At 39.9% G+C, this 15,372-nt stretch overlaps 1 protein-coding gene across 1 annotated transcript; it reads right to left on the bottom strand.

The window, feature by feature from the left end:
- Positions 1-281: 281 nt before the first annotated feature.
- TUBE1 (tubulin epsilon 1) lies at positions 282-13,341 on the bottom strand. Its single transcript, XM_075708035.1, has 12 exons — positions 13,317-13,341; positions 13,164-13,237; positions 11,851-11,903; positions 10,007-10,064; positions 9,299-9,414; positions 8,157-8,278; positions 6,651-6,838; positions 5,656-5,831; positions 4,759-4,899; positions 3,093-3,233; positions 2,029-2,203; positions 282-440 (listed from the first exon to the last, which is right to left on the bottom strand). Exons 1-12 carry the CDS (start codon positions 13,339-13,341, stop codon positions 282-284), a joined length of 1,428 nt encoding a protein of 475 aa, XP_075564150.1.
- Between the last annotated feature and the right edge of the window lie 2,031 nt (positions 13,342-15,372).

The following is a 15,372-nucleotide window of genomic DNA, read 5'->3' as shown; positions in this document are numbered from 1 at the left end:
AACCTCTCCTTCTTCTCTTTACAGCATATGGTATGTCAATTTACTCTACAGTTAGGAAGACTGCTCTTACTGGTATCTGCCATAATTGGGTCCCTTCAAATCTTTCTTACAGGCTGGGCCTGTCACTTAATATGATACCTCTCAGAGAGCTGAAGAAGCCGTTGTCCCAGTCTCACTTTGGAATGACAAGAGCTAGGCATGCTGCAATTCATTCTAGTTAACTGAAGTGGTTGTATGCTTGGGTGGAATTTTTTTAAAAAAAAAAAAAAGTTCTTCCTTCTTTAAACAGCTATCTTCAGTCTTGACGGATCTGTTCTAAGCCCACCTTTTGTGGCATCCAGTTCATCGTACTCGTCTATTAGGTCAGACAAAGATGATACGGCTTCAGAAAAACAGCTTTGCTCCATCCCATCTACATGCAGATAATGGTGAAGGTGAGCCTATGAGAATAAAACATTCAGTATTACCCTTTTTCTTGGCACTTAATTCATTTGGCTCAACAAGAATCATTTTGCCTGCACGAAAGAGGGGAGTGCAAGCACTGTAGAAAGTAGATTTAAAGACTTGCTTAAATACTTGGCAACTTTAGTAACAATCCCCTACAGAATCAGAGTTGGTATTACTGATTTCTTACACATCCATCTTTTCATAGTCTGTCTTCTTGGGTACACCTGACCAAACTGTGTATTGGGTTTACATGGCAAGGTTTTGGTAGCAGGGGGTGTAGGGAGAGCTGCAGGGGTGGCTTTTGTGAAAAGACACTGGGAGCTGCCCCTGTGTCGGACAGAGGCAGTTCCAGCTGGCTCCAAGATGGAGCTGCCACTGGCCAAAGCTGAGCCCATCACCGACGCTGGCAGTGCCTCTGTGACAACATATTTAAGAAGGGGTATAAAATGCTGTGCAACAGCTGTGAGAGAGAGGAGTGAGAAAAATGTGAGAGAAACAGCCCTACAGATGGCAAGATCAGTGAAGAAGGAGGGGGAGGAGGTGCTCTAGACACTGGAGCAGAGATTCCCCTGCAGCCTGTGGAGAAGACCATAGTGACACAGGCTGTCCTGCAGTCCATGGAAGAAAACAGTGGAGCAGATATCCACACTGCAGCCCGTGGAGGACCCCACGCCGCAGCATGTGGATGTGCTCTGAAGGAAGCTGTGGCACATGAAGAGCCCACGCAGGAAGAGGCTCCTGGCAGGAGCTGCAGCCTGTGGAGAGAAGCCTGTGCAGGAACAGGTCTTCTGGCAGGATCTGTGTCCCCATGGGGGACCCATGCTGCTGGAGCAGTTCTTGAAGTGCAGCCTGTGGGAATGACCCACGTTGGAGCAGTTCGTGAAGGACTGTATCCTGTGGGTGGGACCCCACGCTGGAGCACGGGAACAGCATGAGAGGAAGGAGCGACAGAGATGAAGTGTTACAGACTGATTGCAACCCTGTTCCCCATCCCCCTGCACTGCTTGGGGCGTGGAGGAGGTAGAAGAGTCAGGAGTGAAATTGAGCCTGGGAAGAAGGGGGGTGGTGGTGGGGGGGTGAAGGTGGTTTTAGTTTTGGTTTTATTTCTTGCTATCCTACTTGGTTATTAATTGGAAATAAATTAAATTAATATTTCCCAAGTCAAGTCTGTTTTGCCTGTGACAGTAACTGGTGAGTGTGATCTCTCTCCTTATCTTGACCCACGAGCTTTTCATCGTACTTTCTCCCCCTGTCCCGCTAAGAAAGGGGAGTGAGAGAACGGCTTGGTGGGCACCTGGCAGCCAGCCAAGGTCAACCCACCACAAACTGGTAGGCAGATCTGTCAGCTACTGCCTCACTGCTGAAGCAAGTAAGTATATTGCCTGGCAGGTACAGGTTAATAAGGGGTTTACCCTTTTTAAGAAGCAGCTGTTGGAATGATTCCTTGATAGGTAAACACAGCTAAAAATCTTGGGCTGTTACTTTTAAGTAGTCCCTTTGTGATACTAAGGCTTGTTTCCCAATATTGCAAGATGCTAATGATTAGTGGCTACGGATGTTATAATGATGACAGAATTGTACCTTTTTCTTGTAGAGCTTCATAAATCTGTCTTTGAGTTCAATAAAAGTTGGTTTTACACAGGTGTTGTTTGCTAAAGCCAGAAGGGAATGGGAATGGCCCACAGGAGGTACCGAACACAAACCAGTTTTCCAGCCCTCTTGATTCCAGGAGACAAAGTGCAGGGAAGGCTTCAACCTGTGATACAAAAATTTACAGTTACCTAGGGAAAGTAAAGAACACAAAGCCTAAATTTCCTTAGCTAACAGTCTGAAAAGGTTAACATTAAAGCTTTCAGGACTAAGCAAGACAGTTATAACTAGCATTTTGAATAAGACTTTTTAGACTTCAGACCATAAGTGTGTCTATTTTAAATTTCAACTGCAAACACCAATTTTGTTTTGTTAATTTAATGTATCAATCAGGGTTTGCAAAGTAAAGTTACAAGCATCTATTTCTATAAAAGACTGCAAGCACTCGGATTTAGGAGAGGGGCAGATTAATACTGTGCAGGAACAATCAGTCTACCTATAGTTTAGAAGTAAAATGCTTTTGATTCTCAGAAATTTTCCCCACATGCCTGTCTGCAAAATCCATCCTGTATATGAAGCTTGCCAGTCTTTCCTGTTGTAACTATGTAGATCAATAGTGTAAAAGGTAGAAAACAGTGCTAATAATAGAGTTATTAAAATAAGGATGATTCCCTACCTACATGAGAGTAGCCGTGAAAGAGAGGGGGCTCCTGTTCAGAAAAAACAAACTTCTGCTACAGAACCTATTCCTGCAACATCCTTTACCGGCAGAAGACCTCTGGAAGGTTGGGCTTTGCTTTCTTTTGCATTTTTGAGAATGGGAGGCGCAGCACAGGGACATCTAGTCAGCTTCCTTTATTTGGAAATCCAAGAATGCTGTGACTCATTCTAACTCATTAAGTAAATAATTTTATTCCCTTCTGAAATTAAGAAAAGTATTTCTGAGTAAACTGATTTGGTATTGAAATTCTTCAGATGAAAAGTGAGAGTGCTCTGGACAACTGACAACAGTTCCAATAACAAATACCATGACTACTTGGTGTGGAATTCCAAACCTTTCAATATTTCTGCGAAGGTCTGAAACCTGCACATTTCCTCGAACAAGAAGTGCACAGGCAAGGTAGAGGCTATGCTTGGGATCTGCTTGAATTAGTTGATGATCTCTACTAAAAGCATCTGAAAACATCTGATCCAACCTAGGTGGAAAGAAAGCAGAGTTATCTACTCTTATTAAACCAGGCTACAGAAGTTCTTCAGAATGCTCACCTTCAGAATTTAGAAGTTTATAAAATTCTGGAAATAAAGGTACATTTAACTTGGGACCATGAATGACAGGAAAAAGATTCAAACCTTTTTATGTAGATATGCTGGCGTTAGAAGTTTTTAAAAACAGACCAGATCCATTTTTCCCTCTCTTCTCCCTCATGTTACAACCCACTGTTGAGTCTGAAGTCAGAGAAGTGGACAGTCTAAGAGACCTTTATTAAGGTCAATGGTTACAAAGTATTAAAATATGTAAAAGGATTTAAAATACTTTTGGGTTTTGACAATTTGAGCAGACAATGTCACTGCTTGTGAAGGATCTGACAAGCAGCACCGAAGTGCTGCTGACCCTTACAGAACTGATTATCTGTCTGTTAGACTTCACTATTTGAAAAGATCACTGAATGATGTAACTGTATTAATTTTGATTTAATGATTTAGGAAAAGACAGACTATACTTATTGGAATTTTATCATGTCTGACTGCTTTAAAAGATGCACAGCAGGTCATATTCTTTCTCTCTTCACCTCCTTAAGCAAGTTTCACTGTACTGTGGGGTATCAAAGATGGTGTGTTGAAGAGGTCTCTATGGACCCACAACATCTAAGCTATTCTTTACATTTGTTCCAAACTCTCTGCATTTATTATCTCTGTTTCTTTTTTTAAAATCACCTCTGCCACAATCTGTTAAAAAAATAACTAAATAAAGGAGACAAAAATACTACTGTTCCCACCTCATTCTGAAACATGATTGAGCATCTCCCCAGCCTGCTACCTGTACTGTCTCCTCAGGGTATGGTTTCAAGAGATCCAACTGATTGTCACAGCTTGCTATCACAGAAAGTGGTGGTCCTGCCCTCTTCTCCACGTCGCATACTTCCATCACTTACCCTTAGCTGCCTCTATCACTATTTGGACCTTTTGCTGACTGAATTTACCTCACTAAAACCAGTGAAATCTAACTGGTTATTTTTCTGCCACGCCAATGGGATAAATAATCTCACAAAATTTTACAAGCATCAGGTTATTGTTACAATAAGCTGTTAAATAGGCTCACTGTATCTCCAGACTGAAGTAAGATGCCATTACTTCCCAAGGAGTCTAGTTTAATTCCTTGTTTGTCTTTACAGTATTTTGTGAGTCAACTGCAAACTGTTACTCAAAAGAACTTGTGGTGTGGGATCTATCTATCATCTAAACAATGTATTTTTCCAAAAGAAACATTTCCCAGCAGAGATAACAAAAATACATTTCAAGTTTACTGTTTCAAACATTACAGAGGAAAGGGACAAAGGATGTTCTCAAAATCAGCAGGATGAATTTGTAAATATGGCAGACTTAAAACTTTTAGAAGTTCTACCCTTATTTTGCTATGGAATAGAATTTTTTAAATTAAAACTATGGAAGAATCAGAAATTAAGCTTCAAATACAAAGCTTCTATAATAATTTTTTCTTACCTTCTAGAAGGTACATTAACATCAGCCAATGTATACAGAGGAGTCAAGCTTGAAACCAAGTAATGAAGGCGAGGAAATGGAACCAAATTCATGCTGATTTCATTAAGATCCATGTTAAGGGAACCTTCAAACCTAGCAGAGCTGAAAAATTAACAAATTGTTATAAAACTGTTATAAACTAAGTACATTACTTTTCTAAGGTAAACATTCATTAAATCTATTTTTCAATTGTTCCCTACAATAAAACAGCAAAACAACACAGCATTCAAGAAACCATTCATGTATAATTACTAAGTTTTCACATTTGGCAGCAACAGTGCTGTACCTTATTTCCTTACACTTCTCATTATAGAACAATTAATAATCAAGAATGAGTCCTCAAATTTCCCAATTGTAGTCTTTAGCACTGTTTTTCAGTATGTGGACATAGCTGCTGAATACCAGTTTTAACAAACAGGCTATAATAAAACATGCATGACTTAGCATTCCTGACAAGCCGTTTAAAAAAAAAGCAGGCCAATACTCCAGAATTATATTTCACCAGGAGTTTCCTACAGCAGTAGACAGTTTAGGAGCAACAATGGTCTGATGGTATTTATAAAATAATACAATTGGTCTAGAAAGGCAAACCTCCCTGGGCTCTATTAAGCATTAATGGAAGACAATATCCTTCTGCCTATAAACCTTTTCTTACTTCAGTTCTAAGACTATCATGGCTAGGGCAACACCAGCACTGGAATCTGAACACTCCCAAATATTTTAACATTTAGTAGCTAATTCTTAAAAAGAGGAGACTCATATCAAATGGAAAACAATTAATATCCTTTGAGTTGATGCTGGTCTGCATATTTGCCTCTAGCAATACTACTTTTACAGAGGAATAACCTGTAGCTTTACCTTGTCAGGTTCAGCAGCAAGTTGGCTACAATATTATTCATTGCATCAAATGGCTTCTCTTGTACAGTTTTTGCACTGCCTGCACTTGATGTTACCATGCTGTTTTGCTTCACAGTTGATCCTAGCTTCCCAGAATTGATCATCTGATGAATTTTATTAACTATATCAAACAGAGACTTTGAGAGAGGAAAAAAAAAGCATATAAGAAGTCTTGAGTACAGAGCTTTCAAATTCAGTACCTCAATTGTTCATTGCAATTAATTTTAAATAAAAGCAAGGACATGGTACTGGTAGTTCAAAGATTATAGCTTTGATCCATGCAAATCCAACTTTTGACCAATTTCAATTGACTGAAGTGTTTCTAAAAGTCTGTTCTTGACATGTCACAAACACGTACACAGCTTGACTCAGAAGTTTGTATTGTATTCAACTATTCAAAATTCTCATCTTCTAAATTTACATTTTAAATTCTCATAATTCATGTGAAAGCAAAAATATATTTTCACTTTCTCTTGCTTTTTTCATAAGCAAACAGCAAGAGAGTCATCAAAGGTTGATTTAAATGAGTCTAGCGGTTTGTGTGGTCAGTTGTGCCTGTGATGCCCGTATCACTAATCAGTAAAGCCAAGTCTGTTGGAATTTGGAGTGGTTAGTCATTTCCCTTGCAGGACTTCACTAATACTACACACAAATTGATTACCAAAAGAATATAAGTCTCTTAGCCTCAGTAAATAGAAGCTTTTCACTGTTTACCTTGAAACAGACATGAAAAAATTCACTGTGGACTACTTTGAAGGTGCAGAACAACTTTTTAGTGATACCTGTATTAATTTCAAAAGCCTGCAAGTGACTTAGGAGTTCAATTATTATTTAAAAAAAATGAAATTATGCTTTTGAAGGCTTGGCACTCAAATCAATACATGGAAGGAAGAAACACTTCCTATGTGCAGTGTAATAAAAAAAGAAGCTGACAGAAATAGAGTATTATTTCTTACTTCATTCTCTATTGGTAGCACACAGTCTGCATGTTCATTAAGCTCCTTCATAGCCAGAACACTGTTATATGGAGAAGTAATAACATCATCTTCACCAGAAGGATAAACTGAAGTAACAAATCTATATACTTCTGGGAATTCATCCTCAAGCAAATTTAGTACAAAAGTTCCAAGACCAGATCCTGTCCCTAATTATGAATGAAGACAGAATGACAGAAGATGAAAGGTTCCCATGTTATCATAAGCCTTAAGTCTCATATGTTGGAAACATATAACTTTTTAACTATATATATTAATGAACACTTTCTGAAGCATTTGGCTGACAGTGGAAGCTACTCAGATGTAAATTAAGGCAGGAAGGTTTTTCCCAGACAGGAAAATAATTAAGTGATAAAAGTATTTCCTATAGTATACCAGACAGGATGAAGTATACAATCTCAAAAATTTCTGAAAAACCAAAAACTCCTATTAGATAACCAACATTTTTCTGACCTAGTATTTTTATTTCTTATTTTAAAATCTTTCACTTGAATTTTGAAATAAAACACTTGTTTAAAAACACTGAACTGCCCCAAACTATTATTTACTTTCCTTCTGGGGTTTTATAAATTTTTCTCATTCTCCAGTCAAAACAGAATATCCCCTTTCCCGCAGCACACACACTTATTTCCTCATTAGCACTAAGCACATAGCACTGAGTTCAGATTGGAGAAATTAATTGTGTTTTTTCTGTCTTGGACAGCTAACATTCTCAGCAGCAATTTCATCTATGAACAGGACAGCAATTTTCTGCAATAACAGAAACAGTATCTGCAGGGTCTCTCAAATTGAGCAAACGGCCAGAAAAAAGGCCCTTGACAAAACTCTTGCTTCATATTTACAGCTATTTTCTGTGTCTTTTTTCACTTCATAACCAGTTGTAATACATGCTCGCCCCCCATTTCTGGGGGAGGAAGGCTTAGTGGCAATACAGTAATGACAAAATTGTCACTGCAAGGGATTTTCCTTTCTGATTTATTAACAAAGTAGCTACACGGGATTCAAGAGAATTATATGGAAGGAAAACAGAAAAAGTTTTTCTAAAGTTAAGAAACATTAGAAGTCTCCTTCAAAGCCTTTCGAAAAACTCTTTCCCCACGATCAAAAATAACTTGATGACAACAATGATGCCAGTGTTCAGAGGCCACTGTCCCTTCTGATCAGTAATACCTCAGTGTTTCCCAGTATTTGGTACCTGTCTTGATCCACCCACTGCCTTGTATTTAAAATTTTAGCTGTATTTTTGTTCTGGGTAGCGTTTACCTTAGTTCATGATTAGGGCTCCTCAGTGCTCTAACAAAACAAATAATAAATAACTACATGTCCACTTAATTGGACTGTGTTATAGTTTTTATTCTGCATTCTTAATGATGCAGATTATTACATTGATGTTCTTTTCAAGATCCAGGTTTTTCTTTTTCACCTGTGGCTGGTGCAATCATACTAACCATAAAAAAAATTACTTACCACCTCCCATAGAATGAATTATAAAAAAACACTGCAGACAGTCACAATGTTCTGCGGTTTTCCTCAGCTTTTCCACAATGCTCTCCCGGTACTGACAGCCATATAGCTTATGACCTACAGCCCTGAAGATATGAAAAGTACTTTAAAAAAAACCCCAACAATCAATCTTTCATTTTTTTTATTTTAACTCCTCCTATTTGACATTTTACAGTTCAGAGCCCAGAGCTGGGTGCAACCCCTAATTTGTGAAAGCTGCTAAGCTGTGACTACATCATGTGAATATAGAAGTCAGGAGAGGGTTTTAATTTTGAGGATGCAAGCAGCACTGAGTTCACAGCTTTGGAGTGTGCACTATTGTTTTGTACCGATAAGGAAATAAACTCCCACACTGGATGATCAAATTATAATTATGAAATGAAAGTTATACATTCCTTACCAATAAGGATATCCCTATGTAATATGTGTACTGATCTTCATTTGAGTACTATGCGAGTCAGTTGCTACCAGTAATAAAAAACTCCCAAACAGCTCATTTTCAACACACTTACCTGCTAGATGGAGAAGTTACAGGATGTTTTATTCCCTGTATTGCACTCTCTTTCGGTATGTTTGCTGATTATTTGCTTTCCAGTCTGTAGTGCACTGAATATTATTAGAGGCACACTAAGGTCTCGATGAAAATTTGGAATTCATTATGTTAATGAATCTTTTTCTGAATTTCTCTTTTAGGTAATGTAGTTTATATGCACAAAGCCAGACTCTGTGGTGCTTAGAAATCAGAAGGGCATTTGTTCATATATCTCATTTCCACACTAGTTGCAGTCTCAAACTAGATTATGGCTTCAACTGAGTAATGGAAGCAGCTGAATACCAAAGAAACAAAAATAAAAAGCATGCTCTTTTGAAAAAGAAAATCAAAAAAGAGGAAGAAAAAATAGACAAAATGATATATCAGCAGAATTATCCTTCTGTAAAAGGCTTTTCAAAGCCCTCCTCCAGGCAACAGTGACTCCAAAGTTTACTGCTAATATGCTGCAGCTCCCCAGGTGCAGTAGAACGAACCAGAAAGCTACTGTTATCATTTCCCTTTTCAAATGCCATCTAATTAGTTGCTAAGAAATTCTTTCTGAAGAGGTTCTCACCAGTTGTTTCCTGAACCAGAAACATCTGTGATAAGCTGCTTGCCATCAAACAGATCCCTCAATGGTCCCTGCAGAATTTCATTTACCACACCCTCCTCCATGTCAATCAACAGTGCCTTTGAGAAAGGAAAGAATTAGAATTCAGTTAGTAAGCAAACCACTTTTCGAAATAATCACACAGAGAAATACAGAATTATTTACAATGTAAAGGTATGTTGTTTCTACTGTGCTCCAGAGAAACTTTTTTTTTTTTTAGTTGTTAACTAGGAGACCGACTCGATTCACCTTGGCTGATTTGCTAGAAGTTGTTCAATAAGACAGTGTTTCAGATAATGCAATTTTTAAAAAATTTTACAATATTTTGCCCCAATACTTAGGAGTAAAGAAATTAAAGCATTTTTATGTTTCAAGTTTTCTTGCTTCTTAATCACTTAAAGTGGCTCAAAGAAACCCACTCCTTAGAAAATTCATATAAAAACTTTGTTGGTAATATCTGCAATCATTTTATTAAAATTATAATTTAAATTACTCAACAAGACTGGCAGCAAACTGCATTCCTCCACTGAACCATAAAAGTTGCTATTAGACATTTTACTATTCAAAGTAGTATTTAAAAATATACGCAATTATAAGGACCTTATAAAAATTCCTACACAGTTGGACGTAAATATGCAATGTAAAAAGAATGACCTTTATAGATTGCCTTACTCGTGCTTTTAAAGAGCAGATTTTTCCTTTGTAAATATCAGGACCATCATCACCACTTCTGGGGAAAAAAAAAAATCCAAGTTCAGAATCGTAATAGAAAATAAGGCAATACATATTAGAATAAAATTCCCTCCTTAATCTTTCGTGTTCAGAGGACTATTACAATGTAAACAAAACTGAAACACCCTGAACATGCTGCTACGAAAGACCTCATGATTCCCTGAAGTAATGCAATTACAGGACACGATCTCAATCAGAAGTGTCCTAAGCAGTACTTCAGGAAGCTGAAAAGATAAGCACTGAAAGTTTACTCTCAGATACAGACTCTGCTCTGTGGTAATTCTACAAGCATTGCCAAAACTTGAAAGGAGTATCTTTTATCCAGTACCTGGTATGTCTGCACCATATAATGGAACACAGTGTACCAAATAGCACCACTAGAAAAAGAATCCCCCAAATCAACACTTCTTTCTCTTACCGTTGTCTTTGTGGTCTTTCATGCTGGCCCATACTTTCAATTACTTTCACTGAATTGCTGAAAAAAAAATCCCCACGTTCCCTAGAATCCACTAGGCTTAATACATGCATTTCTGCATATAAAACCATACATAGGCATAAGCACATTTCCAAAATTACAGTTTAATAATCACCACAATGGAAAAAAGTCTGTCTGGTTCTGCTGGAGTATTGTTCATAGCTGCTTCTGACAGGACAACTCCCCTGGATTAATTATTTTGAGAAGTGGCATGTATGGCATAGCATAGAAGACTGAAGTTTGTCACTTTTATGACATAGGGTTTTATGTCTAAAATGACCTCAGAGGTGAACTAGTTCTTTCTAATATAACTAAAACAAACCCCACAACAATAACAAAAGGCCAAAACCTGACAGCCTGAGCAACAGAGTTTGAAACGACTCTCCCTAACTAATCTATGGTTCAAGGCTGCAGTTAAAAGTGGGAATTGTTTCAATAGGAAAATGAACGGCTCCTGGAAAAGACAAGATTTGAATAATCATTCTTCTGTTTCACAGGTAGGGGAATCTTCCCTGAAACTTCTACACTGTTCAGTGAGATAAGCCCTTCCTCTTTACAGAGAAATAAGACCTTTCTATTACAGCCAACCTGTCAATTATAAATTTGGTGGTTTCATCTGGCACATAAACACAGACATTGTTTACAACCAAATTTTCTTGGTTAAAAAAAAAAAAGATATTCTACGAAATGCCCACAAGGCATATGATGGAAGGCAACAGAGGCTGATCAAATGCTTTTTAATTAATTAAAATGCATCAGCAATATCCAAGTGGACAACTGTTTTATTCTTGCAAACCGCAAGGATTTTTGTAACTGGATAGATAAGAGATGACTGAATGCTCTTAAGGTATGAATTGGATAACTTTAAAATAAAATCATAGCCACCACTCTTCGTGTAACAACCTAGTCAGATAAAAGGGATTTAAAAACTGACACAACCTTTTCTGACTACCTTGCATACCATAACTCTTACAACTCTTCAATAAATGCTGCTGAGCTGGTATTCAGAGAGCTTGCAACCTGATCACGATTTGCAATGGCAAAAGCTATCAGATCCTGACTGTCCATTTTTGGGACAGAAGGAAAGGAAAACAAGCCCAAACACTTTCAACACCTTTAACTACTGAAGTATGTATAGTTAAAATGAAAACATAATGTTTTGAGGAGAACACAAAAAAGCAAAATCTGTTTCTAGCACAAACTAAATATGACCTGAAACAAAGAAAACTGTAACTTAGGTTAAGAGGAGATACTAGAATTGTTGATCTACTGTGTTAAACTCAAGACCTGCTTGATAAGGAAGACTTACCTTGTGTCTACGTTCCTAAAGAAACTGCTTAACGCTTCATCATAAATTCCTTTCTGAAAGGAAACAAGATGACATAAGATGATGTGTAACATCAGAAATTCTCAGTGCTTTTTCATAGAACAATTTAAGTTGGAAGGCACCGCTGAAGGTCACCTGTCAAACCTCCCCGCTCAAAACAGAGTGAATGTCTTATGTTGAATCCAGCCAGCTCTAGTCAGCACTAAAAAGAACATTCCATTGAAGCATCAACTTGATATTAAAAACTGACAGGAGGATGTAACTAGGAAATTAATTTTTCAGCACAAGGTGAAACAACTACTCTTCATTTCTAAAGATTTAGGATTTTACTGAAGATCCCAATGCAATTATTAAATTGAATAGCTGCTGTTTAGCTGACTCAGTTCATCACTGATACAGCACTCAGCTGTATCCATGCCCATGATACTAACATCCATGAAGTTCTGGGGAAAGGAAAGCACATCACACTGTACCAGCGACTCCTAAACTCCCTGCTGAGGGGTGGCATGGAAATTACTTTGGGGTACCACCATAAAGCTAAAGAGACCTGGCAAGTTTAAATAGTTGATTATTTTACAGACTGCTTACCATACTCCTACAGACCTGATGAAGCAGAATTTGGAAGCCACTGTTCCCTACAACACTAAACCCCAGAGACTCTCCGTATGCATATGAACTTCATCCATTATGTTTTTACAGCTGCTTCAGCAGAAGGCATTGAGGACTGCTCATCATTGCCTGTTAACATGGGGTGCTTAACAGGAAGTAGTATCTTTACAGTCATGGCAAGAACAGTGCTTTTTTGTTCGGGGTACTCAGCACAACCCTATGCCCTCTTTACACTGCTATTTTGGTCAGCGCAAGCATACAGTAAGTCACTGCACGGCATGTGCTAGCATGGAAAAGAAAGGCGGGCTTTGGCGGGCTGCCTTTTTGCTTTTCTGCCAGTGGCAAAGAACCTGCATTGAAGAACCCTCCCTGTTCACCAAGTGCCTCCAACTGGGTAACATCTGCCTGCAGGGAGACATCCTGGGCTTTTCAAGGTGGAAAGGATTGAGAAAGGTGATCTGAGTTAGGGATCAGCAGCTTCAACAGCATAAAAACCTGCGGATAGTTTTGTTTGTAACGAAGCGGCCCTCATGTAATCAAATACATGCAGTGCTTTGCAGCCACAGGAAAGCGCACGGAAGGAGGCGAGGGCCACCGCGGCCTCCCCACGGCGAGCGCGGAAGCCGCCGGGCCGCTCCCCTCAGGCCAGCGGCGGCCGGAGGCGAGGCGGGAAGCGGCGCCGTTACCTTGTTGACGGCGGCGTGCTCCCGCAGCGCCAGGTCCCAGAAACGGCAGCCCACCTGGTTCCCGCACTGGCCCACTGCAAAGGGGAGAGACACGGGTCAGGGACGGGAAAGGAAGGGGCGGCGGGGAAGGCTCTGGGCGCCGCGACCCCTTACCCTGCACCACCACCGACTGGGTCATGGCGGCGCAGCCGCCGCCTCCCTCCTCTTTCGAACTCGGCGCCCGGAAGCCGCGCCCCCTCACCGGCCGCGGCGGAGCGGGGGCAAGTCGCGGCGGGCGGGCTCTTCCAACGGTGCGGCCTCCTCTCCCCCCCCGCCTTCCTCCCGCGGTGGAACGTCCCATCCGTTGGTTTGGCTGCGGGCGCTCGCCGCCTACCCGTCGCGAGTGGAACATTCCATTGTGCGCGGGGGGTGTGTGTGTGTGTGTCTGTGCCTGGCGGGCAGCGTGGCGGGTGCGTGGGTCCGCCTGAGGCGGGCCGGTCTCTAGGGCCGCCAGTCCGAGGGAGCGGCGTTTGGGTGTTGATCCTGATGGCCGCGACTGCTTGTATGAGATTCAAAGTTTGGTGTCAGAATAAGCGTGCAGCTGAGAGCAGCTGAGGGAGCAGCGAGGTGTCTGCTCGCCTGTTTGGCGGTACGGGAATAGGGGGCTTGGTGAGGTGCTCAGAAACTCGGTGTAGCCTTGAGGGTGAACCTGTCAGAGTCTACAGGGTCTCTGCTAAAGCCCGAATGCAGGAGATAACGGCAAAGACTTAAAATGAAGTCTTTCTATGGGAGAGCAGAAATACTTCCATACGAAACAGATCGTTACCTCTTATGGCTAAAAATATGTGATATGTTTTGTTTGCCCTAAATACATTATTCAGAGCGATGGTGTGAAATGTGCCAAATGGTATGAAAATACAAATTAAAAATTAAGTGGAAAAATGGTCATGTGGAAATGCTGTAATGATGTACCCTCCCGTCAGGCTTGCAAATTATGTTTTTCTTTAAGCTCGGGTTCATATTTCTTGTGCAAGTAATTGCCCACAGTGCAATTAGGAGGTGCTTTTGCCCCTGTATTGAACATAGCAACCTTGGGACTCTAAAGATGTGAGACAAGAAATGTAGAGATGCTATTGTCTCAGCATGGTAAGACGGGTCCACAGCATAGCTGCGCTGCAACATGACGTGGAGAACGTGTGATGCACAAACCAGTTGCTTGCAGAAAGCTCTCTTGTGACACAGGTGGCATTTCTGCTTCCTGTGGGAGGACAAAACTACTTCCATGCAACCCAGTTCAAACTATCCAACAAAATACGCCTTTTCCAAATATTTCTAGTGCCGGTGTGCAAACAAAATTTGCTAAATGAAATTCTTAATAGAAATCCAAAGTTCAGTGTATGTTAATCCTTTATGTGCTCTGGAGAAACCATGGTGCTGACTCCTGGATCCTGTAGAGATCAATTATGAGTCCCCAGGAGAATAAAGTGATACTAAATGACTATTTGAAAAAACTTTCCTGGAAAGATTAACTGTGTATGGCAGCACATACAATAATAGTAATGCATTATATATAAGAAATGCATATCAAGACTAATTTTTTAAAAGTTAATTGAAAGAGAAGAATCAATCTACTGGAAATCCGTATTGTTCTTCAGAAAAAGTAATGAGTGGCCCAAGCTTACTCAAGTTTCACATTTGACGTTGCAAAGGACCGATGGCTTCGGTGTTACAGGCAGGTGGAAAGTTTAGCATGAATAGAGTATACTGCCTCAAACACTTCTTTTATAAACTAATCACCAGTGTAAAACTACATGAATATTAATCAGGAGAGCAGCTGGACTTTCTCATCTCTCTCTGGACAGACTAGATGTAACCTATAGCTTAATTTTGTTCCCTGTGGCTACCTGAACTGGTCCGAATCTGTAGGCTGTGGTCTGTTCTAGCTGCTAGATGTGAAACTATTTCTATACTTCTTGCCTACCGCCATGTCCTTAAAGATTTCCTTTGGCCTTACTTAGGCTAAAAGCAGTACTACATTGCTTGTAAGCATTCTAAAGCTTAATTTAAAGTCTACAGAAATCTCTTAATATTACTGTATCTGGCTTGCTTTCTTCTTGGGTAGTTAGCTACACTTTCTACTTGTTCTTTCAGTTAGCTGTAGTTTTTGTGTTCTACATCCCATCAAGATTCAGCTTAATGGGATTCGCTCCATTGAACATGAGATTGCAGC

This window comes from Pelecanus crispus, chromosome 3, assembly GCF_030463565.1.
Source record: "Pelecanus crispus isolate bPelCri1 chromosome 3, bPelCri1.pri, whole genome shotgun sequence".
In the NCBI taxonomy this organism is placed as follows: Eukaryota; Metazoa; Chordata; class Aves; order Pelecaniformes; family Pelecanidae; genus Pelecanus; species Pelecanus crispus.
Note: the sequence above shows the minus strand (reverse complement) of the source record. Positions and strands in the feature narration are given on the sequence as shown.

Coding starts and splice junctions, on each gene's coding strand:
- TUBE1 (XM_075708035.1), bottom strand. CDS start 13,341: ATGACCCAGTCGGTGGTGGTGCAGG. Junction 13,238..13,316: donor CCAGTCGGTGGTGGTGCAGG/GTAAGGGGTCGC, acceptor TCCCCTTTGCAG/TGGGCCAGTGCGGGAACCAG. Junction 2,204..3,092: donor CTTCGCAGAAATATTGAAAG/GTTTGGAATTCC, acceptor TTTGTATCACAG/GTTGAAGCCTTCCCTGCACT.